The 25515-nt window shown below is 42.0% G+C and overlaps 1 protein-coding gene across 2 annotated transcripts in view; it reads right to left on the bottom strand.

Annotated features, from left to right (window-relative positions):
- Window positions 1-25515, bottom strand: part of UNC5C (unc-5 netrin receptor C) — a 253839-nt gene that overhangs the window by 26187 nt on the left and 202137 nt on the right. Inside the window, exons 5-11 of one of the 2 annotated variants that reach the window (XM_032109034.1) lie at window positions 24974-25154; window positions 22765-22932; window positions 21386-21550; window positions 7885-7941; window positions 6237-6428; window positions 4649-4993; window positions 1623-1710 (exon numbers count right to left, since the gene is read on the bottom strand). In XM_032109034.1, the coding sequence (XP_031964925.1) occupies window positions 1623-1710; window positions 4649-4993; window positions 6237-6428; window positions 7885-7941; window positions 21386-21550; window positions 22765-22932; window positions 24974-25154 (1196 nt within the window). The remainder of the gene's footprint in view (window positions 1-1622; window positions 1711-4648; window positions 4994-6236; window positions 6429-7884; window positions 7942-21385; window positions 21551-22764; window positions 22933-24973; window positions 25155-25515) is intronic. The other variant, XM_032109035.1, reaches the window with a different exon arrangement.

Here is a 25515-nt window from a genome sequence, read left to right as displayed (position 1 = left end):
CCTGCTGCTCCAAGGCAGACTGCTCTGCTCTCCTCTCCTAGGAAAAGAAATCACTTCCAAAATCTTCATTGTAAGTGAGGATTCACACCATTCTATTTACTTCTGCATGTGTCCTTTGGCATACCTGCTCAGTTTAGCAGGCAGCACATCTCCAGCCATGCTTTTCCCAACACAGGTTAACCTATCCTTCTATCCTCTGCGTGACTTGCTGAGTTACAGCTATCACAAAGCATGCAGAGACAGCTTTATGATCCTTGAAGAAAATAAATTAGACAAGTATGTGACATTAGTTGTCCACAGCTCCATGAATAAAGTAACAGGGATTCCCTCCATAACTGGCTGCAAAGAAAATAATTACACATACAGCACCTTCTAGAAATCAAATAATTTTTTTAAAGAATTAGGTATTTTAGAAAGAGAGATTTAGAGGCAAGCTAAATAACAGGGGATGCCATCTGATTTTTTTTTCCTTCTTAAGGAAAGAGTCTTTGTTCAATACTGTTTGGAAACGTCTTTAAAACACAGCCCAAAGTAATAGGAATATAATCAATACTAGCTATGAACAGAGACATTTTTTCTGTAGCTGCAATTAGCCATTTTCAAAGAGCAGCTGATGAATAATGTATGCAAAAGGGTGGGTGGAAGGATTACTTAATTTTTCTTTAAGCAGATTATTTTAGCTTGGGTGAAAGACTACCAAGCTAAAGAATAGTGTTCAATATCACACAGTGTATAAACAGCTGTGGCTTAGCACATAATAAAAGCTATTAAGAGGCTGAGCCAAAAAACCTATCTAGCTACGAGGAGGAGAAAGAGGCAAAGCACCGTGTAATGACTGCCTTAGCTTCACATTTGCCATTCTGCCTTTGCGCACACGAGTCCATTCTGCAACTAAGATCTCACCTTTCTCTTCATTAGGGTTTTCTAAATGGCTCCAAATGGTATCTTGGCCTTTTTGTAAACAATTTTTTTTCAATTTCAAGGCTGCCAGATCACATGCCAGTAGACATTAGGAGCTATAATATGAGCTGGCCACACACTCAGGTAACAGGAGACAACAACGGCGGTCACCCCAGCATTGGCTCTGGGTGCCCTTGGTGTGCAGTGTCAGGGGCTAAGCAGCAGAGAGGTAGAGGACACCAAAAGCTTTGGCTCCATCCTCTTCACTGCATGGACTAGCCAAGCCCATGAAGAAATTCACCTTCACTCTAAAAGGAGAGAAGATTTTCCAAGTCAGCTGCTCAGGCACCTGTCCCTCCACTGAGCTGATTTGTCACCTTTCTCCTCTGCTTCCTTATCCTTTGCAGCACAGGTCTTTATCAAGAGGTTACTTCACACCTTCTCTGCTGCACAAACTCACGCTGGCACATTGTCCTTGCTCCTCTACAATTCAGCATCCCCCCGGCCTGAGGGCTTGCTGCAGAGTGCAACACTTGGTTAGAAAAGCAAATGTCTGAGCTGATTTTGTGGCAAAGTTTATCCTTGGCTTTGCTTGCATTTACCTCCAAGTCAGCAAAGGGCTTCAATGCAGCAGGCTTTGCATAAGCATTATTACCACAGGTCCTTAGTTACTACATTTCCCCCCTCTATTAATGCACAAGGAAATAAAGGCAGTTTTTTACCTCATGTTCTCCTTCCTGTGAACTGTCAGATACATTTCATAGACTCTTCCTTGTGGAACAGCTCCTGCTGGGATCAGCAAGCTTACTCCTGCCGAACAGAAGAGACACAAAAGATAAGATGGAGAAAAAAGAGGTGAGTGGGTCTGTGAAGAGGAGTGACAGGAGAGGCAGAAGATGAAGCCTGCACTGCCAGATTTTCAGCCAGCCTCACCAGCAGACTGTACATGACCTCAGCAAGATGGGAGAAAAAGCATTTACTGTAACCCTGGTGTCTCCAGTCTCCAGCAGCCTGTTCTTATTCCTCTGCACTGAAATATGGGAGCGGAAAAGAGGATTTTCTTCCATTTCATTTTATTTAAAGAGCAGACAGATGGTTACCCTGTTGCTTACCTAGTAAAATGATGGAAAAACAAACAGCTCTGACTAAAATTTCCAACAGCTGTAATGAGACATCTCTCCCATGGCAATTCTTACTTAATTAAGATCAGGAGAGAAAAGCAGTGGAGCACTGTCCAGGAAGCAACAAGAACTAGTTGTTTCCTGAAAGATGGCTTATGTTTCTGGCATCCTGTCTTTTAATGCACTCAGTTCCTAGACTGCCAGGGAGACAAAACTGGGCTTCCTACTTTTGAATGTGCCTAGTCCTGTAAAGTGGCTCAAAACTGGGGTATCCAACCTTGAAAAAAACGTGGGCAAATATGCTCAGTGTCCTTTTCAATAATGATTTGCTGCACACTTGATTAAAAACCACTGCTCTTACATTACTTCCATTTAATAGATGTCTTGTCTCCACAGAACAAACACGGCCCACCAACTGACTATTTCACTCTGCTGGACACATCTCAGCCAGCTCTCTTTGAAGATGTAGATTAGCTGGAAATCAGTGGCAAGGATTTGCATACAGTTATTACTACATAGCTGAAAACAAACCTAGAGGAAGATTATTTACATATAGATGTGTCTACACTAGAGGGACTTTATAGACACTTTGCATGGCCCTGGCATACAAGGTTTGGTTACACTGGAGACCTCCAGTGTGCTGGTGTACAGGGCCTCAGTCCCACATCAGTTTTGAAGGAGAGGGGTCAGCTAGGAAAGCATTTTCCACAAATGCCTTCTGGCACTTGTGTCTTTACAGGCCTGTTACAACCTAACCTGTGCATGCTTGCAGCTGTAATAGGGCAGGTGTACTGCAAATGAACGACTTTGATCATACCCTGAGGAGTACAGACATACATCTAGAAGCAGCACAGAGGCATACAAGGTAGCAGCAGACAGATTATTTTATTTTACAAAATCATTACTTTAATAATTTTGAAGGGATTACAGCCTCAAATGTTTTTTTCTTTACAAATTTATATTAATATACGTGAATTAACTGTGACTAATAGACTTTGCTGATAATGTGTACCACTGTGGCATAAGAAAACTGAGTATCAATATCTGTCTTCAGCTGCTACTTAGAAAAATGTGAAATCCAAGATTGTATAGCATGAATTTTCAACATTGCTCATCAGTCAGCACCAGATTTATTGAAGCAGTTCAGCTTTCACTTAAATTGAATAGATATTTTCACTTCCCGTTAGAAGAGCAGGATTATGGCTCCCACCACTTTTGGCTGCCTCATGGGCAGTGTGGGACTCCATCCTGGAAGGACCAAACCACCCAGGTCCTGGGCCACCTAGGCATTTTGCTTTATCTATAACATCCACAAATAAGAAATGATCCAGCAAAGGTGCACGGGACAAGGGTAGGCACTATCTGCTTGGTGAGGGCACTTGCTGTAAAATGGCCAAGCTGTGAGCTGCAGCCTCACATGTACTGTGGTCCTACCTGAATTCAGAGTGAAACTGGGCAAGTGTGTTCCTGACCACTCTGCAGTGGTCCCATATGTCCCACATCAAATGCTTTACATATTTGATTCAATTTCACTTTAGATATTAATGCTGCTCTTCAGCACCATGCCAAACCCACAGGAACCATCTAGGTGCTGAACTTCCTTAGAAAGAACATCAAAACTTCATGTAAGAACCAAGCAGCAGCACGGCTCTGATAAAAAAAATCTGTCTGAAAGACCTGAGCTCTTTCAAGGCTGCCCAAGAGCTCCTTGGATGCTCTAAAATTGCCTGCTGGTGCCAGGGTGGCCTGAAGGGGCCTGGAAGCCTGACTTTGTGCTGTGTGAGAAAGATTGAGCAGCACGCTGCATTACATCAACAGGCCCTCAATGCTCAGTCCCTCTCTTTCCTAGTTGTAAAGGAAGTCAACAATAAATACAGGTAAAAAGCCTCCCAAAAATAGTATTCTGCTGTCCTATTACAACTGCACATAGTCTGCAATGAATTGGAAGTGGAGCAACCAATTTGTTTTTAAATTAATTTGTCCTCTTTTATGTGCAGTGACAAAATAGAGGCTTACTGTATTGCAGTCCCTTTTCTAGAACCACATGAGAGGAAAAGGCGATGCTAAATTGCACTTCACACAGGGGAGCTCTGAAGCCTTGTATGTCTCAGAAAGTGGCTAAGAGCCCTGCAATATTCTGTTTAGAATCACGGAATCATTTAGGTTGGAAGAGACCTCTAAGATCCTTGAGTCCAATCATTAACCTAATACCATCCTGTTCACCACTGGATCACATCCCTAAGTATGACTTGGGAGAAGAGACCAACCCCCACCTTGTTGCAGCCTCCTTTCAGGTAGTTTTAGAAAGTGATAAGGTCGTCTCTCAGCCTCCTTTTTTCCAGGCTCCATAACCCCAGACCCTTCAGCTGCTACTCCTAAGACTTGTGCTCTTATAGTGAGGGGCCAAAGTCTTCCTCAAGCCTGCAGTATTTAAAAGGTGGCCAGGACTTTGGGTGGAAAATATTTTGAAGTAGTTTGGTAGATGCAAATGAAGGGGGGGAAACCCTATCTGTTTTGATCAAAGAAAAGGCAGAGTCCCACATACAGACTTTCTTTCCCCACATAAAAGCAAGCTAACACCATTTAAACCCACAAAACAACTGCACCTTTAAGCCAGCATGGCTTACCTGAATTGGGAATTACTAGGTGGCCTCCTAAGGAGTTGAAGGTCCCAAATGCGGTGCATGATGGGTCAGTTTGCCGAGCAAGGCTCTGGTTCTTCATGTTCAGGGTCTCACTCTCCAGCAGAGACTGCGTAATCTGTGGGGACAGCTTGGAGGAGAAGTCAGAGAGGTCATCCTGGGGAGTGACTGCACCAGAGGTGTTATAAACCTTGATCTTCAAGTTGGGGAGTGGGTCCAAGATTGGAGAGTTGGTCATTGGGATTTTATCAGAGACATCGTGCAGGGCGTACACAGGACCCCTGTACATGGCTGCAGCAGAAGTGAGGTCTGGTGGCACTGCCAGGAGGTCTGCAGTGGACATGAGAAGGAAGAACCATATTATTTCTCTGTTTTGATGACTTTATTCTGAGCAACAATTTGGGTTTGCATTCTGCATTTTGCCTTTCATTCCAAATGCTCAGATATGCAAAGTCCCTGAACCTTCATCTCCATTTCCATGAATCTCTCCAGCAAACTCCCAGGGCTCATATTGCCCCAGCTGCTATGGAATCCAATTGCCATACAAAATTACAGCACGTTTCTGCTCTGAAGAGTTTTCACTGGGATTGTTTTTCCAGGCTGCACTCAGATTTCAAATATGACATGCTTAGCTTCAGGGCAAGATGTTTTCATTGCTCAGTAGATCTACTTTTAACTAAGAACCCCTCCCTAAATGCTATGTGACAATCACTAACCAATTTATCTAACTGGCCTAAAGACAACATTCTTGAAATAAAAGACACAACAAGCCTATGAAGCCATCATACCCACGACTCCCTGCAGTGAGGGATTAGTACCTGCATCATACTTTTTTCAGATTTGTTTTAGAAGTTTCTCCAGCAAAGAAAACACTTCTGCTAACCTTACATGTGACAACTCTCTCGTCATCTTAACTCTCACTTTGATTTATTCTTCTGGTGCAGATATTGGGAAAAAAGAGGAACATTTCAGCCTAAATAAGTATCTTGATAAAGGCACTACCTTTAGAGTGTTTTTTCCTGGCCAGTGAAGTGAGGAAAAATACCAAGCTGTTACGCACCAGTGATAAAAATATTCGTTATTAAATGATGTTCTACCACAACTTTTTCTACATTTTCTATTCAAAGCACAGTACTTCTCAAACTACTATTTATACCTGTGGAGACAGGGCATAGGAAAAAAAGCTATTAGTGAAATAAAGGGGAGGGAGATGTGATAGAATTACTGTAGTATCACTCCTGTGATGCATCCTGCCTCGGTTGTTTCTGTCAGAGCTTTGCCTTTGATTTAGATTTGAGCTGGACCTGTACTTCCATAAATGTGTCTGAGTTTCACTCTCACACTCATGTTTTCTCTTCAGAAGTTAAATTCATCTGCTTTATACTCTTGAGCACAGCTGACAAATGCCACCACGGCTTTCGAGCACTTGACAATCAGAAACAAATGAACACGACCTTTCTCCCCTTTATCAAGTGTCAACAGGCATCCAGTGATACCATTCATGCAGCCCCAGAAACCCTAACCTGATAGCATCTCCTTGAGTTGGTCAAAATGGAGTGAAATGCCAACTGACCTTGCCTGGCAGCCTTGATGTTGACAGGCTGGAATCCCCCGTTTAGTGCCGAGGAGTCAATAATATCCGACTCAAAGTCACGGTGGTTCTTGCGATAGACAAACAGGGCCACGACCACAGAAATAGCCAGGCACACGATCACGGCGATGACAATCCCGACATAGAGAGCAACATCATCCGAGTCAGGAGCAGCTGCAGGGAGAGAGGCCAGGAACCTTCAAGAAATGTCCTCCTCACAGGGACTTTCAAGAAAACACGTCCTTATTATTCTCGTTTCCTGCAGATATTTACTGCCTTTTTTATAGGCCAATTTAAAATCCATTTCCAACACCATATAGCAGGTCTATGCCCTTTTGATGGAAAACAATCTTTGATTTCTCTCTAACTTGTATTCTAACTCTTTCCCTACTCACTTGTTTATTCATCTAATACTCAGGCTGTGAACTGCTATGTGAAACATGTTACAGACTTAGTCTCATGAAACAAATTCACCCTATGAAATTAGATAGTATGTCTTAGTGACATAATGTCATAATATTGGTATTTAGAAGTTCATCTGATACGAAACCAAGTTGGTTTTTAAAATTCAGAAGCCTTATTTTTACTTTAAAAGAAGTAAAGAACCCAAAATTTCCATTTTCTATGGAATACCTGGCATATCAGGACACATCTTTGGTTGGTTTGGGTTTTTTTTTTTGAACTGTAATCTGTCATTACTCCCTTCCATCCATTTGCCTTTAAAAATATAAACTAGTAAATTAGTAAAGCAGAGAATCAAACATTGAATTCTCATCAGTGGCATTAACATACATACATATTTAGATAAAAGCTGAAGCAAGCACAAGAAAAAATGTGGTAATTTACCAAAAGGAACCAAAATTTATTAGAGCTGTCTTGTGAGGAAATGGCTATGATATTTCTACTAGCTGCTTATACCATATCTTCAGCACCAATTCCAAGCTAATCTCTAGCATCATTATCCACCAGACATTTTTTTCCAAAAGGCCTGAATATGTGTTCAAAAATTGATGTATTTCTATACAAGGAAGAATCCCATTTTTAGAAATAGCCTAATGAAAAAAGGAAGTGGAAAAACAAATCAGACTCTTTTAGTACCTCATTTTTGTTAGTTTGAAATGTGTGAAATCACTTTTATTTTATCTCTTTTAGCCATTTAAGCCAAGCTGCCCTGCAGCTGCAGAGGTGAGAGCTGGCAGGTGCAGAAAGGGACGATCAATCTCCAACAGCTCTGGGCTACCAGACCTTCGATTTACCAACCTTGAAACATCCCACTTTTAACTCAGCAGTTCAGAAAGCAGAACTCTGAGTTCCAGCTCAAAGAAAAGTTACCCTTCCACCACACTTCTTCCAGTTGCTAAGGGAATTTTAATGAGAAGATGGCTCATTCTCTCCAGTTTCTGTCTCTGAGGCATCATCTTCTCCTGTTTCCCTTGCGCACATGGGCCCTTATAATTCTGTGTCTGCTGCAAAGCACTGTGCCCGCTGTCAAGCAAGCAGAATGTCACTTACCCTGCTGAATAGGTCCCTTTTTTGCCTAGTCACACTGAGCTGGCCCAACAGTAAAGCCTGACCCAAGGAACAGCACCAAATTAGCATCCAGGAACATAAAATCAAACATTAAACTTACAAGAAAATCCATATTCATTCTGGGTTCTCTGTTCAGTTGAAATAGGATAAATGAAACCTTAAAAAGAAAGAAATTAAACAAAAATGGGAACAAAATCAAATGAGGAGAACAAAAAAATGAAGCATGAAAAATAGTTTAATTAAAAAAAAAAGGAAGGAAAAGAAATGGATGGCACTTTAAAATTCTGATACAGCACAGAATTATGATTTTGCATCCCCTGTCTCCTCCAGAGCCGTACTAAGAATTAATAAGCAGGCAGATTGAAATTCTAAGCCAAAATCAGTCTCGAGTCACTAACTTTGGAGTGCTTAAAGTCTTTCTTTTATTGAGCATAAACTGTAATGGATCTAATTTATTTCAGACATCTAGGGTCATTAGCATATGGAAAGTCTTTTTATCCTTATCCCTGCCATATGCTTTAATTCCCAGGACATGTTCGGTGAGGCTCTAAACAGTTTTTATATTTAATTATAATAGCTTGCTGTTGATCTAATAGAGCTAAAGGAGACCTGTTGTCACTGGTCAGAGGTTAAATACTGTTTCGTGGAGCAGTCTATGCACAGAGCCCCTTCTCTGTATTTCCTTGGAATTATTTTATCCTGTCTTTAACATGTGTTCAACAGGAATTCCTTAGGGAGCAAAGAATTTGTCAGCAAACAGTAAACTGAGTGGTTTCTCTTTGAAATTATTACAAAATCAATAAGGCCCCCAGGGTCAGAACATTACTTATTTGAAATCTTTGCAAGCACCATATATCGACAAAATCATAACACAATTGACAGCTTTATTTTGGGATGGATAAGGAAGAGATAGCATTTCCTTTGTCTTTTCCTTCTGCTGCCCCTCCGGCACAGCACACTGGAGCTGCTTAGCTCACATATGAGTCCTGTGAACTCACTAAGCATCTCCCATGCAGCAAATGAGTGAAATGCTCCAAGTCCCATCCTGCTGGAAAGGTACATGACAAATCCAAACCGAGCAGGGGAGTCACTGTCTGGGATGGGATTAGAGTCAGTGTAAGAAAGAGTACCTCTCCTCCACCACCTCCCCGTAAGTTCTTCTGAAGGGAATTTCACCCCCTCCCCTTTGATCGTGCTGCAAGGAGCTCACACAGCTGGGGATTCCCTTCAGTGAGACAAAACCGGAAAATGCACTCCTGGTGTGTGCCTAATGCACAGGCAGACCACAGTAATAATCCTCAGCTCCCAGAACTGCTGAGCTTGGGTGCTCAGCATCTGTTGTGCTCTACACATCCCTTGCTGCTTGGCTGTATTTTTTGTTAATGAAGACACAGTCTATCCCAATCACTGACATAGACATACCTCCCTCCAAAATTTCCAGACGTTAACTGTTGCATAAATTTTGCCTTACCTGAAATACCAGAGCAAAACCAGCTTATTTTTGATGATGATTTTTTTTTTTTCTGGGACATCATGGGACAAACTATACTGCCTGTAATCTCTGTTTAAAGCTTTACTTCACAGCAAGGATTCCAGCCATACAATTGCTTTTAGAAATATTATGTACTTACGTTCTCTCCCTTGTTCTTTGAGGCAAGTTCACCTATGTGTACTCTCAACATGCATACTCAATTTTTTGTTAATAACTGCTTTCTCCTTCTACCAGTGTACTTGAGGTATTGGCCATGAAAACTCTGGTGAGTAAATTCTGAGGGCTTGAGTGAGTGTTCAGCAAGTCTGGGAAAGAATTTACAGTACCCTTGTTACTCCCAATTACTCCCCAGACAAGTGCTGAGGCCCATAATTTGGTAAACCTAAATTTTAGCTATAGCCTTATGCCCAGTATTTCCTTTGGCAAGATGTCTCTGGAGAAACCAAGAGGCAGGCAGAAGGAACTAAAGGGCCCAGGGACAAAGTGGAATTTAGGCTGGATGCGTCTCTGAATGACTTTTGCCTTCTACTCAAATCCAGTGGGAAAGCTGAGGATGTCTCCCTGCACTTCATGTGCCCCAGCAGGTTCTTGGGGGAGCTAGAAGGGAGCAGCACACATCCCCTGGCTCTACATCACCCATGGAGCTTGAGCTCACCTGTGCAGAGCTGAAGAGGCTATTCCTCTCTCCTCCCACTGCATCTGAGGTGGTACGTTTTGTGTTCAAGGTTGTGCATCATTCCTGCCATGTCTGAAGGGATCCAGCAGCTGCCACTCAACAGGCACAAAAGATGGCACCACCTGGATTAGCTGTGATGTTACTGAAAGCATTCTTTCCTCACAGGATAATGGAAACTCAGATTCAAGCTTTTTCAGCAAGGTAAGCAAGCGTGGGCCTCAAATATTCTAAAAGAAACCTACCTCATTGCAACCTCTCCACAGACCCTGTTAGTCACAAATACATGCTCATGGCTTACAAGTTTCCACAGATTCTCTTACTGCTAACTACAGAGAGAATCCTTGCAGCTACGTAAGAGTGATGCCAGTTACCTCTACAGAAATGTTTTGTGCACGTAGTCAAAGGCACATCTATTGAAAAAGGAGGAAGAGGCAAGGATACTACAGCCTGCTTCTGCCATTTGGGCAGGACGTTTTGCAACAAAATTAGTTTTAAGCACTCCTTTGTCACTCTTCCAAAAGGGAGTGGGCATTGCAGGAGCTAAGAGAAGGCCTGCAGCCATGCACTGGTGATGGGCAGGAGGCAGGGCTACTGCCATGATCCCAGCACAAGAGAACAGGGATTTCTATAGGAAGTTGGCTGTCACACTGGTCCCTCTGACTATGCCTTCAAACAATAAAAAAAGAACATTTTCATCAGATAATGACACAAACCTCCTGGGATTAGTAACTGAAATAATGAAGAATGACTTTCCTCCTCTCTTCAAAGTAATTGCAGTGAAGAGAAATCTTTTCCATGTTTTATTTTTTTCTTCCTCCTTGTATTAACAGCACTGCCTGGCAAACACCTAAGGGACTTCTACCAGGGTGATGAACATTTTTAATGAGTGTGAATTTAGAAAGGTGCTGGAGGGTTTGACTCTAGGAAGGCTGCCGACTCATACTTAGAACAGCTGGTTTCACAGTGAGCTATGCTGAGAAAAGTAATTTAAGCTTCTTCCTACAGCTTGTTGGGAAATACATGTTTTCAAGAGCGCTTTTGCTATTTTGTTGTGTAACGTACTGTTGAATGAGTAAAGTAGCAATAATCATACTTTATGCTTGCATAGTGCCTGCTGTTTGAGGTTCTCAAAGGCTTACCAAAATGGGTATTTGTTTCCCTCATTGTACAAGTACCTCACCCTATGTCAAACCTGGAGAATCAGTGGGAGGCTCGGGTTAACACATGGAAATTGAACCACTGTAATTGCATGGTAAAGGCATTCAGTAAAAAGCCTTTAGTTAAGTCAATGTTTCTCCATGTATTCTAATTTATATTCCAATTTAGGTTTGTAAATATACTTTTTGTCCCTGTGGAAGTGTTTCTATCAAGTGTCAAAGGTGGCTCTTTTTTAACTAAACTAATTACACTGGCACAAATCCTTTGTACAAATGCAGATGTATTGTTAAAAAGGTGCTTTAAGTAGACATTGCCTATTTTGTTTCTAGAAAGCATGAGAAGAGCAATTTATTCACCTTTATAATGATGCAACACACTGAGAAAAGTGAAGGGTGAATATGTCAGAATGTACTTGAAAAATTAACCAATCCAATGCTTACATACAGAAAAGACTACAGCAGGCTTTTTATCAATTTACTTTAACTCAATTCAAGAATCAGTCACACTTGGCACTGATTTGGGAAATTGTGACCATTTAACTGAATAGCTTGTGAAGCTCATTTAATTAGTTTGGTGCAGTTTCTGAAGGCAGATGATCCCCAAACACTGGAAGTCTAGCCTGAGCATTCTGGTCCCACACATCTTGCTCTGACCTTCCGGGAACACGTTTGTGCCAGAGGCCCCGGGAGACACAGAGGCTGCTCTGTGTCACTGAGCAGCCCTCAGCGTATCTGCATGTGTGGGTTCATCTGCCTTCGGGGTCAGCTTTGACAAACAGCCAGGCTGACCCCTTCCACAGCACCAACTCATCTGCTGCAGTTTGCCTTGGGAGGAGTAGATACACCTTCTGCCAAGCTGAGGTAAAATAAAGCATTTGGGAATGGAGAATCTCAGACCTATGAAAGATAACTGTGCAGAGATTATTGCAATGACTCCCTTCAGACTGACATTTAACAGACTGTCACCAAAGAGCCACTAAAACAACTTTTCTGAGCTCTTTTTCTTCCACTGGGAAAGAATCTACTCCTCAGCATATTCATGGGCATATACACACACATGGTGCTTAGCCTGGGAACTCAGTGTCGTGACATGGGCTTTCTGAAATCCTGTGTTTGATTTTACCTAGAAAGCCATGGGAATATACTGCCTTGGCCTGTGAACTAGCTTATTTTAAAGAGAACTTTTATCCCTGTGGTATAAAACACTAGGTCACGGCTTCATGCAGAGGGAACTTTGTAACTGGCTCCACTTTTTGGTCCTTAATTGGTTTTGCTAGCTTTCTAGTCATGCTGAATTTGTATTAATGGATATCAATTTTAGAGTGAATTGATCAGATTATGAAAATATTTTACTCTGCTGCTTGCAGAAATTAAAATACTTACATAAGAGAGAAAGAAAAATACCCAGTTTTCAATTAGTATTTTTCCTACCTACTTTCCCTCTTTCCAGCAACTACCTAGGTAAGACAGGTGAAGTAGCTGAAGATGATCTTTCTGGCAACTTATCTTCTAGGGCTTATACAGTTTGCATCACATTTATGAAAATATTTACCTTTATCCTGCAAAGAAATAGGTTTATAGCATTAGCTGCTGAGGTCACAGTTAATCATACATATTTTGAGACTGTATCAAGATCGTTGAGAACGGGAGACATGCACTCCCATTTAATAAAGTGAAGATTGCATAAAGCACACCATAACTGCTAGTTCCTTCAATGAATCATACTTTAATCTGGCACCACTTGATTCTAATTTATAAACTCTCTTTACTCTCTCTGTAGCAGTTTCAAGAAGAGCTGAGGTCAAGTAATTCCATGGTCCTTCTGAAAGCCTAGCCACATGAAGTGTGCCTCAATAACATCCTGTTGCAAAGAACTCAACATTTGAAGCATAGCATATTGTAACAGCACTTTTCCCCCTTTTGGCTCCAAAATCAATGTCCTTAATTCATCTCTGAGAAAAGAAGGCACCACACATTCAACTGCTGCCTTCCTTTCTCAGGAAACAGATAAACAGAGACTAGTTATTACATGTAGAAGCTTAACATTTGAAGGAAACAGTTCTTAGATGATTTAAAGTAGGTGTGTGGTAAATAAGACGTGACATGGGTTTACTGAAACGACCCTTTGTTTTGCTGTGATGCATACACATCAGATGAATTGCAGTATCTGATAACTCAAAGCCAGCAAGCTGGTAATTATTTTTCGTACCAGACCCAAACAACATGCACCCAATTGCTTCTGTTCTTAATTCCCAAGATGAGATCTTCTTTCAGCATTGAGTCATATTACCCTCCTCTTTGGTCCAGCTCCAGTTAGCTCAGAATTTAATTTTAAATCTTTGGGTTTTGCTGAAATTTTCCATAATGAGTCTCAGAAATTATCCTGGGAAGTTTGAATAAAATTGGTTTAGGAGCCCTAGTGACTTTTCGTCTTGTTGTTAATTTCTAGTTCACTGGATCTCAATGCATAAAAAAATCCTCAACTCCCTCCAAGTATATACTGCTGTTTCCAGATTTCAAGTTCTAGAAATTCAGCCTATCTCCCTTTCCCTGTAAAATGCCATTCTCAATTCAATGTTAGCGTGATTTCAGGCTTTTTTGCACTCATGGGAAGAGACATTCATCAATTCTACATTCTGAATTCCATTATACAGAGAGGGTTTTGAGACAAAGAAGAAAGAAAGTCATGTCCTTGCAGTGTTTGCAGTGCTGTGACTGTGGCTGTGACCTTGCATTACTAGTCCTGTTTCCTTCTGCCTTACCTCATTCACCATCATTCCTACGGCTATCAGCAGCTTGCTTGAGTCTCTTCATTATTTTTAAAGGAAATTCTACATGATCAGTACAGTGTGCAAAGGCTCAAAGCATTCAGAAAAGACTTTCAAGGGCTTTCAAAATATTAATTCAGATGCATTGCAATGCTATTGGCTTCCATCTTAGTCCATCTAGGTTTCTGTTTATGATGGACAAGCAGTCACATATTCCCAGCTTATGAGAAGGAATTTAGGAGATTTAATTTGACATTCAGGAGTTTTAAATTGCTTTGTGCAAGTTCCACTGTCCAGAGGCTGCACATACTTCCAGTATTTTCTTTTCTACAAGGGGCAGAGTTAATGGTACAAAAGCAATCTTAGAGTAAACCCCATATTCTGACTGGTTTTAGTGTCAAGGTTTCCTGTTCACTTAACATGTTGCTAATGCAGATTTACCATAGGAAAAGTATTAACAATAATATTTGAACTCTAATTGCTGTTAATTGCTTCTCTCCCTTGCTGATTCCCAGGAAATGTATCACAAAACCGAGAAGATGTGATATGTTATACCTTACTTGTGATGGTTAAAAATTAAAAAAAACCTCAAAAATAAAACCAACAGCAGAGTCCCTGGCGCAGCAAAAATCTTTCAGACAGAATGTGCCCAGCTTCTTCCTACATTTTCTATTCTAAAGAAAGACCTTCATGTCTGTAGTAATGATGATCTGAAGGTCAGATATGATATCAGGCATCCCAGAGATAATGCACAGCAATTTATTTTCATTCTGAAGCACTAATTATTGGCATATTCAGGGTGGGCTATTAAACCGAGAGCTTGAGGTTTTGTGACTGATTATTTACTTGGGTATTATCTCAGATCTTTCCTGAGTGAGTGAGTTAAACGGGGACACTCTCTTGTTCTCTCCTTGAACAGGAGTTCATGATATTCTATAATTAAGACTGCAATTATGTTTTCATTTTAAATTAGATCCTGACGTTTTGTTAACATTGATAGAAAGGTCTTGCCTGAGTTTAAACATGCATGACATCTATAGGGGAATAAGGGAAGATGGAAGGCAAGGATAACTTGCTGCTAAAATTTGGTGTGGATTAGAATATCCAAGTTTGACATTATGCAGTCTTTTGCAGTTAAGGACTGTGACCTTTTGGTTAAATCTTATGTCAATCTTTAGTAGAACCTCAGCTTTGGGTTTGTTATGCATGTTTGACAGCAAAAGTAAACAGATGCCTGGCACTGCAACTCACTAGATCGTGTATTTGCAAATTCCACTCTTGCAATGACTGAACGCTAGATAGACTTCCTGGGGCTCACTTTGTTGTAGTGGGACAAGAGAGCTGAAATGAGGACAAGGGACACTGCTAAAGAGAGGATACATGGCAGACAGCTAGATGAAGGTAGGGACAGTTGGAAGAGGATCTAGGACAGGGGACCAAAGCTGTTAAGAATGGTGGACAGAAAGGGTCATGAAAAGCATACGTTACTCACATGGAATAGGCCTAAAAATCTTTGGCAGGTTTGGAAGCTCGCACATAACGTAACTTGTATTCTTCAGTTTATAACCTCAAAAATCCCACAGACTCCAGAACCAGCTCAGCCGATCAGTTCAAAGTTTGTTTCCCAAATTCTAGAAACTTCCTTCCCCAACATGAGTTTTCATCTAAGCATGCTGCCAATAATTTTGTTAGTCCTGATTTAGAAATAGCACTGAGTTTTACTTATTATTTCACTTACTCCTTGATGAGCCTTCAGATGCTCATGTAACTTTGCCCTGCCTGATACCCTGACAAGAAAGCAAAAATCATGAAATATATCCACCTTTGTATATGACAAGGAAAATATAAACGTATATTATTGTCACTGTATGGGGTGGTTTTCTTCTACAATTAAATCAGTACATCAGTTAGACTTCATACGATTTGAATTCTTCTTTCATCTACCTGAGTAACTTTTTTGAGTTTTTTAATGTGTAGAGGAATAGGCGAGAATAAAAGAAAACCTAAGAGAAAAAAGAAGAATGAAAAGTATAGATGGACAAGGCTGTCTTTTTTTCTCCTCTCCACGTGGCTATAATATTTTTTTAATTAGTGCAGATTTTTGAAAACATCCTAGAGATCTTACAGCACTTGCTGTCTTTAAAAATAACGTGGAGGTGGCTCTTTCTGAACTGACTGAGGTTAAGACACAGGGATTTCAGTGCCCTGCGTTTTGCCTGTGGCTCTGCACTTTTGTTTTCTCCCAACACTTTTATCTGCTTCAAGCAGTTTGTTTTCTAGGCAAGAGCTCTCAGCTGCATAGGGCCCATTGGAGCGTGGATGCTTCTCAGCTGGGCATTTTTCATGTCGCTACAGTAAAATAGAGATGAGTCATAACTCTGAGATGTGTGCATAAACTCCCTTGGCTGCCACACCATTATGTAGTAGCTGGGTAGAAAACAGAGTAACACATCCCTTTACTCATATCAAATAACAGTATTATGGAAAACTTCCTCTAGGAACAGATGAGATGCCTTCTTCAAATGAATGTACTCCTCCTGTAGGCCAAAACAGGCCAGGTGGCTGTATCATTATGCTGACAGACTGAATGTATTAGAAGTTCTCTCTTGACCCACATGCTCTTAATAAAAGGTTTTATTTTATTCCTCTGCACACACAGGCTTCTGTTGCAGTCTCCCTTGAGAGAGTTCTGCTTACCTTCTGGAGTCTGGAAAATATTCCCCTGCTCTTTGCACACTGATCTGCTCTGGTGGACCTGTGGTCCTCATCAAGCTGCTCTGCCCTGTCATTCTTCCCTGAATGCCTGCTTTCAAATCAAGCCAAAAAGGGAAACGAATACTTAATCTATCAGAGGTTCTGACATGTTACATTAACCAAGCAGGGCACGTGCAGAATATGTATGTTTTGAGAAGAAAGAGATGCTAGTATCAGGGTAACCTTGTTTTCTGCTCAGGACCTGTGTATAAACAGAGACGACACTGGAAAAAGGCAGCAGTTTGCCATTTCATGCCCAAGCAGGATAAACTGCATCTTTTTCACTCGCTCAGGCACTATCATTGCAAGAGGGAACCTTATGAACTTCATATTGCCTTTCAGACGAGGATTTCAGAGCACTCAGCAAATACAGATTTGCTGTCACCATTTCACATCAATTCACTCTTGACTAGAGCCAGCCTTTTCTAAGAAGGAACGGAATTACCAGTCTGGCAATAACATCTTCACCATGGTATGACGTCTTTTCCTCCAGTGGTGCACCTGCTATTTGATTTTCCAAGTACCTAAGCTGCATGCAGGGAGAGGACCAGAGTGACCTGCGAGTTAGTCCAGATCATTGTCTGTAGCAACCGATGAAGCTGTTTTGAATCTCTTCTTCCATTTTTTAAAATGACAGTAGCGCATCTCAGTCATGCTCAAGAAACAAAGGGAAAATCCACACTGGATCTGATGACACTTGGCAGTGCTTCAAAGGTGGAAATTTCCTTTTGTTCCTATTCAATGATAGATTTTTATTCCATATTGTGAGACTGTATAAAGTAAACAATTTTACTGAACAGAGCAACAGTATTATTTGTGTAACTATATAACCCACAGTCTTCAAGCAACAACATGTGTTTCTGTATTACCTTGCTTGCTGCTGTAAGACAGCCCTGTGTTTTGAAAAAAAATTAAAGCACAACTTAGCCAGCCTTTTATGAAAAGCCACAGTGGTCAACTAAAGCCAAGAGTGAGTAGAAAAAGGGGCACTGGTTTTCTCCCTCTGAGTGTGCTAGTGCCAACCCTGCACGTCCCAGGCATGACTTCAGAAAAGCCCAAAAGACCTGCAGGTGTCAACCTCATGCCTAGGGACTTGCTGTATGTACTCATTCAGGACAGGGACAATACAGATCTGAACACTGTGTCACTTCAGATCCTCAACAGAAAGGATGTACATGACGTGCTGTGAGCATGACAGCTGCATGTCACAACTCAGGTAATAAGCCTTCAAACAAGTCAGGTAATAAGCCTTCAACATAACCACACAGTACAGCTAACTGTCCTCACAGGTTGTCCACTCTTCCGATCAGCAGAATTTTACACATCATGCAAAGCAGAAGCATCTCTTTTGTACCACACAAGCAATCTCGCACTCATTCCAGACTGTGTCCAGCAAAACACTTCCCCTTGTACGTTGTTTTAAAAATGTTTGTGACTTAGTGAAGGGAACTACTTGTACTGAAGTTTGGGCCAGCAGGAGAGTGCTTTGCTTTCTTATTCCCTGCACAGAACACCCACCAAAGTCATTACGTGGTACGAGTGAAGGGCTAATTGCCATGCTTCAGTTTACAGCAATCTCCTGTGAGATGCAGTGCCTGCCTTTAAAAGTGTTGCTCCTTGCACTGAAGTATTTTCCACAGTACTCTTACATCAAATGGGAAATAATGCAACTACGGAGGCAATAATGCAACTAGTGTGGGTGGTAACCAGCCAATTCTTCTTACACCTACAGCAGATTTTGTTCCAGAAGATCGTATTATTGCTATTACGGGAATTATGAAATTGTTATAATGGGAACCCCTACACAATATTGTGTACTTGAAAACTTAAAATAGCAATGACTGCCCTAAATTTTCACTACATCTGCTTTTCCTCTTCAATTCAGCCTGCTGTCTCTCTGTGGGCTCTCTAGTTTAATGACTGTTCATCCCTTCATGTTAATGAAAAATACTAACTAGTGGATACAGGAGAGTGTGTGTGTACTAGCAAGATTATTAGTCTGAATAAATGCAATAGCAGAGTTGCATGAGGAATGCCACAGTTAGTGGTAAGCACAAACTACAGCTTTGGGTGTAAAATACTGTAATTACAAGGGATGGAGAAAGCTCCACTGTTTTTATCCCCACAGAAATCGACAGTGATGCAGACTTGTGCTCTTTGCTGGAGCAGGGGCAGTCTGATGAAAAAGCTTATTGATTTATCCAGCTGATGCTACTGAAGTGAATAACAGACTGGAAGAGAAAGGGCTTGTAAATCAGACTCATTCAATCCAGCATTTTCCAGGATATGTTTTACATGCAGCTACATAGAGATATATATTTACAAGTGAGTTTTTGTCAGAGCAACAGGCTAGTGACTCCTGGCAAGAGAGTCTGCCTACTAATTCTTTGACCTCAACTACACCCATGGTGTCAACCTTCAAGCTCTCACTAAAGACTGACAGTAAGGAGGCAGCACCAGGGCACCTAGGAACAGGATTTGGCTGTGGAGCAGGTGAGAAGCTGGCCAACAGATCTCCCAGAGCGCTATGGCCACAGAGAAAAGGTGGCTGTAGCTTCCTCCACGCCGCATGTGCCATGCCAGACCCAATGGCATAAAACCACTGGAAAAGACTGCCGTGAATCTACAGATGCCCAGGCCAGGAGAATTGTCAGTTCCAGACCCCCAAAGCCTCAAATACTGTGGAAAGAAGCATGTTGTTTTGGGAATCAAAGGAGTGCTGTGTGTCTTCCTGGCTCAGCAGGCAGATTTTTTATGAATCTAAATCCACATGGGCAAAAATATAAGTGTGTTCAGATTGATTTTGCATAAACTGAGAAAGAGAAATAAAGAAAAAGAGAGGGAAGGAGAGAGAGAGAGAGCAGCAGGCACACTGCCATGAAGTACAGCAAATCAATCTCAGCAGTGATGGATCAGGGAGCAGGACTGTAAGTTTTACAGGTATATGAAACCCCACGAGTAAAGACACCATTAAAACACTGCCATTAAACTCCAACACTGAAGGATTATCATGGCCCCTGGAGCTAAGCAGGTCCTTATAGTGACTGCATATTTTTCGTTACCATTTTTTATATACATATATATGAAGCAGAATAGGATTCACAACAGTTTCACCCTCTCTCCTGCTGAAGATCTCTGCTTTATACTCAGCATCCACTTTCACAAATAAAATGCAATATACCATCAACAGATAAATGAGATCCCTACAGGGCTTTTATTCTGCTGTACTATTATATCTACTTTTCCACAAGATTTCTGCTTAAATGGCTCTCTTTATGCACATACACAGAGATGACATACACCTGTCTAAATATAATCTGATAGTGAAGAGCTCTTCTGTGTGAGGAAATGCATCTTTTCCTCCTAATTTGCCATAATGACTTATTAACACTGCTGGAACTAGGGGTGCATTAGCTTCCCTACAATAAAAGTCACCAAGGTGTTATACAGTAAGACGTGGCTGGATGTTTTCCCCCTATCTTTAGAAATCAAAAAGAGAAGAGTTCTGAATTCTACTTTTCCAATTTCACCATAAAAATAAGTGTTTTGAGGGATTACAACTTTATAGACCGCTGACATTGACTAATAGCTTTTAACATGATGGAAATGCTTGTGTGAGCCACATTGAGGAAGATATTTGTAAATCTGGGAAACCTCAAAGTAAATGGCCGTGCTATGCCATAGAGTAGCTCAGAGCTCACTACCAACAGAGTAGCTATCCTATATAGCACTTATTCAAAGAGCAGACCAATTTATTAGCTGGTAGTGTCATTTTTTGTCATTTTGACTATTTCAGTCAAAAGTAACCTGCCTCATAGAATAAAAATTCTTCACTCCTTTTTTATGACAGAACTCAAAGCATTTTATGATCTGGACAAAGCAGTACTGGATGGGTACAGGCACAACTCTTTGGACAACAGAAATCTGAGGCTTAACAGAGAAGTACTGCAGAGAGATGGGCTGAAGGAATAGGAAAGAGGTGTGTGTGAGGATTTGAGCTCAGGTTATTATTCTAATGAAATGTGAAAGGGACTTTTGATGCATCAGCAGAACAAAGAAGACCTCATTTTTGAGAAGGGACGGAGTGTAGAGCTGACTAATTTTTCATCAGTGTTTGTCAGAATCACACTTAAAACCTGCTTTTCTTTGCTTCTCTCTCTATTAGTCAGAAAGGCAGGACCACGGCATGAATAGGCACAGGTGGAATAGACTTCAGCACTAGAGCTGATGTCATGGGGCTGCAGCATGCTGATGACTGGATATGAAGTTTGCATCAGCACTGCATTGATGCAGCGTACCTCTTTCTATCACAGGTCATCCGAAATTCAAAAAGGAGCATAAAAATTACAAATAGAAACACATACACCCACCATTCCTGACAGTGAGAAGCCAGAAGCTGATCTGCCTGGCCAAGTTTACTCTTTTGAAAGTGCTGGCTTTGCCCTACATGCTCTATTTTTCCATTTTCAGTTCTGTAAGAGCCACTGCCAAGTTTCTCTGGACAGATGCTGAGCCAGGATAGAGAGGAGGGCCATTTGGTGGGGAAGGCCAGCAGGAGAAGGCTCTGTTATGACTCTTTGTAATTCTTCACTGTTTCACATTCCAGGAAAGAGGAGTGGGGTGTCCAGACTGGTTGAGAACTGGATTAACTCATTTCTCCTACAAATGGTTCTGTGACTTTAGGTCATTGATGCTGAACTGCAGCTATCTCAGGGTTTGCCACACATGCCCCACATCCTGGAGAGAGTACTTACCCTGCATGCAGAGCCCATCCGTGCAGTTCTTGGACTGCAGCACCAGCCCCTCGCAGTCCTTCCCCCCATTCTTGGGTGCTGGGGCCGTGCACTCTCTCCGGCGCCAGTGGGTGCACTCCGTGCCACAGGTGGACCACTTGCTCCAGGATGTCCACTTGCCATCCACTGAGACAAGGAAAGGAGACAACTTGTTAGGGGTGCACAAAAGTGAGACCAAGACAGAACGATGCACATGTTGGCACAAGCCAGCCTTCAACTCCCAGCCATTCCGAGCAAGGCAAAAGGACCACCAGCCTACTCTTCTCTAAATTCTGCTTCTGGCCTGTAAATGTACATTCACCCCCACATCTCCTTTCTCTCTGCCCGGGCCCCATTTCTGGTCTTTCTTCTCCTTTACATAAACTTTTAACCAGTTTATCTGTGCTCAAAGTATACAAGCAACAAGTCAGGAATCTGTGATTTAATTTTTTGGCATGGGGGTGACATTTTTTAACACAGAAGGTAGACTTGTCCAGAAATTCTTCTTTAGTAGGAACATATTTAATGTTAAATATTCTCTATTAAAAAGAAATATCTAGAAGCACCAATCTATTTCACATGAGCAGAACCACGAATGTGTTTAGCACCTTTCAAAATCCTGAAAATGATTTTCAAAAGCACTAAACTAAACAGCTAAAGAAAAAAATATGAAATTGTTCCAGTGACAGAGCTGGATTACCAAACTTCACAAGCTAAAGATGACCTTACTGCCATTGAATTGCATGGATCAGTAGTAGGAGAGCACTGGACAGTAGGACAGATGGCATAATTTTATCACAGAGAAGTCACCAACTATATTGCATGTCCTGAAACAATTTTGTGTTTTTCAGGAGTTTACATTTAAACAATTTCTAGAAGTATGGATACACATCTCTTTCCAATAAAAATGCCTTTGTATTTGACGATTGTATATGTCAGGTAAACATCTGCCTCAAATTTAATATCCACATCCCAGATGCTTTACTTGCTGAGACAGCTGGACTGAACAGACATTGCAAATATATTTGCATCACAGTTGCTTTCTGTATTCAAATCCCAATTCTTTTACAGAGCTTTCAACCTTTATCTTCTACATTTTGAAGCTCTGAATGTTCCCTAAATCCCCTGAATTTTAAGAGCTGAGACCACAGTGCAAGCAGTGTGCAAAAGAAGGGCTGGAACCCATGCTGCCTGATGTGTTCACTACTTTATCTACTTAAGCAATACAATTGCATATTAATTCCCTGAAATGCTGGATTTATTAATAATGACAAGGAGGCTTTTGCAACTAATAGTGTTCTCCTCAAAAGACTGATGAGAGACAAAGTCTTTATGTGTGCTGTGTGCTCTTCATACTGAACCTGGACACAGAGTGGTGCAGGCTATTTTCTGGACGCTCTGGCCCTCGCAGAAGGCACCGCCATTGAGCGGGGCAGGGTTGGTGCAGGTCCTCGTGCGCTTCTGGAAGCCTCTCCCGCAGCGGCTGTTGCACACGGACCACTCGGTCCAGGTGGACCAGCCTCCGTTCACTGCAAAGCGAGAGAGAAAGAGCATGGTCACACAAACAGCCTGGCTTGGGCAGCCCCAAGGTGCTTCTGGCTCTGTGTCACATGGCCTCCAACAGTGGCCACAAGAGATGGTACGAGAAGCAACACTGAACGGGCACAAAGCCACGTCTCCAACACACCAAGTGTATGCCAGAAGTCATTGCACAAGCTGACGGAATGCTGATGCTGAATGAAAACCATCATTTGATGACTATTAGGGTTGGCAGGTGACCTGCCTTAGCCTGAAAATCAACCTGACCCAGCCTTAAGTGCCTGGTGGAGTGTGTATGATCAAGATGCCTGCAGCTCAGCCAGCCAGAAGCCTGTGCTCTGAGAGCTGCACCGTTTTCCAAAGGGAAACCTGCACTCCCACTTATTCTCAGATGCACCCATCACCTATGCATGCTGAGAGACCCCCATGCTTTGATTAGATTTTGAGAATTTTCTTTTCCTTTTTTTCAAGAAGGTGACTTCAGGATGTCAGGACAACTTCACTTACCCCTCTGTGGACATAGCTGGTGCATATATGAATGTCCCAGCACTTCCCTAACAGATATTTAAGCTGTTAGGAATGAGCAAACACTACATGCATTTCTTTCTGTTGGACTTTGGGAACATATTTATCTCTAGGAAGATATTGATGATGACCCTCCTTTTCACCCACCTCAGTTTCTGGGATAGATGGAGAGATGAAGAAGGAGTTGTGCTGCTCTACATAATAATGTCATTGTCAGGGTATGGGTAATAACATACTAACTGCTCGGATTCCCTGAACCCAAATGTTTGTGATATGACACCACCCTTAAGCATCTCTGGCAGCAAACCCCATAAAAATGCCTGCTCCCTACACATGTCTCTTGAATACACTTTTGAAAAAAATTCTGTGTATGTATGAGGAAGGGTTGTAGTACGCCTACATCTTTATGTTTCTGCATTCATCTCAGTTACAAAACATGGTGCTCTTGCATGGTCCATCCCTCAATATCAAAAGCACTGCTAATCAACTCAATTCAGCCAGTTTTCTATAAAAACTGAAGTAAAAAGCCCTCATTGTAACTTCAGAGAAGCAACTGCTTACAATTAAATCTAACTGCTACCCTGAATATGAAATGAATATTAGAGATAATCATAGGGATTTTTTCCTACTTGTCTATCCTATAATTAAGCTGATTGTAAGAAACGCCAGTTCAGTCAGCTGGCACATAATCAGAGCAGGTTTTGTTCTGGTGGATACCCCCACCTGGAAAGCATTTGGGGCAGTAATTCTGCAGGGGCAAAGGCTTGGACTGGTGGGGAAGAGCTGCAAAGCAACACAGGCTGGAAGAGACCCTAGAAGGGCATCTCATCCTTTCCAAGCCAAAGCATGGCCAGCCTCACTCATATCAGGACTGTGGGTGCTGACACAGAATAATGCTATCCCATGCTTTACATTCCCCTGATGTTTAGCTGTAAGCTAGGCTGTGTGCCTATGAACTGCAGTCCCAGAACACTTTGCTATTTTGCTCTTGATGAGGGTATGTTTTGGAAGTAGGCACCAAAAATAAGCTTATTTAAAGAGATATAAAAGGATGGTGGATTCTGACGAGCTCTGACACTCTTACCAGCCTCTGGAAGCACAAACTACCTATCAGTTTCACTCTTATTTCTGAAAAGGGTCACTAAGAACATGAACTGTGTCAGTAGTAAGCCAAGCCTTGGACACTCCTGCTGGAGGATGTGCCCTGGTGGCTCCCTGCTGTATCCAGCTGATGTGTGTTACAGCAAGGGGAACAGCCGCCTTCTCTCCAGTGAGGCTGTTCCTCCTTTAACACCATTGCCTGTCACCAAGAAGCCCAACCATTGGACTGCTGAGGGATTTCAGCAGTGCCCCTGACTGCAGTCCCTGTGTGTGGCTGCAAGTCACCAGGCAGTGCCGACAGCCCAGCCTGGACACTGCAGCCAGAGTTGCACATGGGCACTGTGCATCCGCCTCCTGCTTGGAGTGTGTGTCCATCCCCGTGTAACAGTACAAGGCATCACTTACCATAGACTATCACAGTTGCTGTGGTGCTTTTCCTCTTGGCCACAATGTTTTTTGCAACGCAGGTGTAATTGGCTGTGTCAGAAAGCCGGGCTTGCTTGATGATCAGGTTGTGATCAATAGTGATGTAAAAATTTCGGTCTTCCACAGGATCAATCACCTCTTCATTCTTCAGCCACTCCACCTGGGGGTTTCAAAGGGCCAGAGGGGAGGCAGTGAGTCAGCACCAAGTCACACCAATATGGGCAGACACAGCATCCGTGATTACATTGCTCATCCCAGAAAACACTACGAGCCAAGGCACACGACGAAGGACTCACCTGATGAACGTCACCAACTGAAACAAAACACCAGGGCAGAAACACAGGAGAACACCCTTCATGCCTACCCTCTCTTTCAAGTCCCCTTCTGTCCCACTCATCCATACAACAGCTGTCTCCCCTTGCCTTGAAAACATCAATGCATTTTCAAAGGCTGCCAGGTACTGTACAGAGAAATGCTGATCTGTGCTTTCAGAGTTGGAGGCAAGGCAAAAGGAAAGGGTG

This window comes from Corvus moneduloides, chromosome 5 (genome assembly GCF_009650955.1).
Source record: "Corvus moneduloides isolate bCorMon1 chromosome 5, bCorMon1.pri, whole genome shotgun sequence".
NCBI lineage: Eukaryota > Metazoa > Chordata > Aves > Passeriformes > Corvidae > Corvus > Corvus moneduloides.
This window is presented reverse-complemented; position numbering and strand designations above follow the sequence as displayed.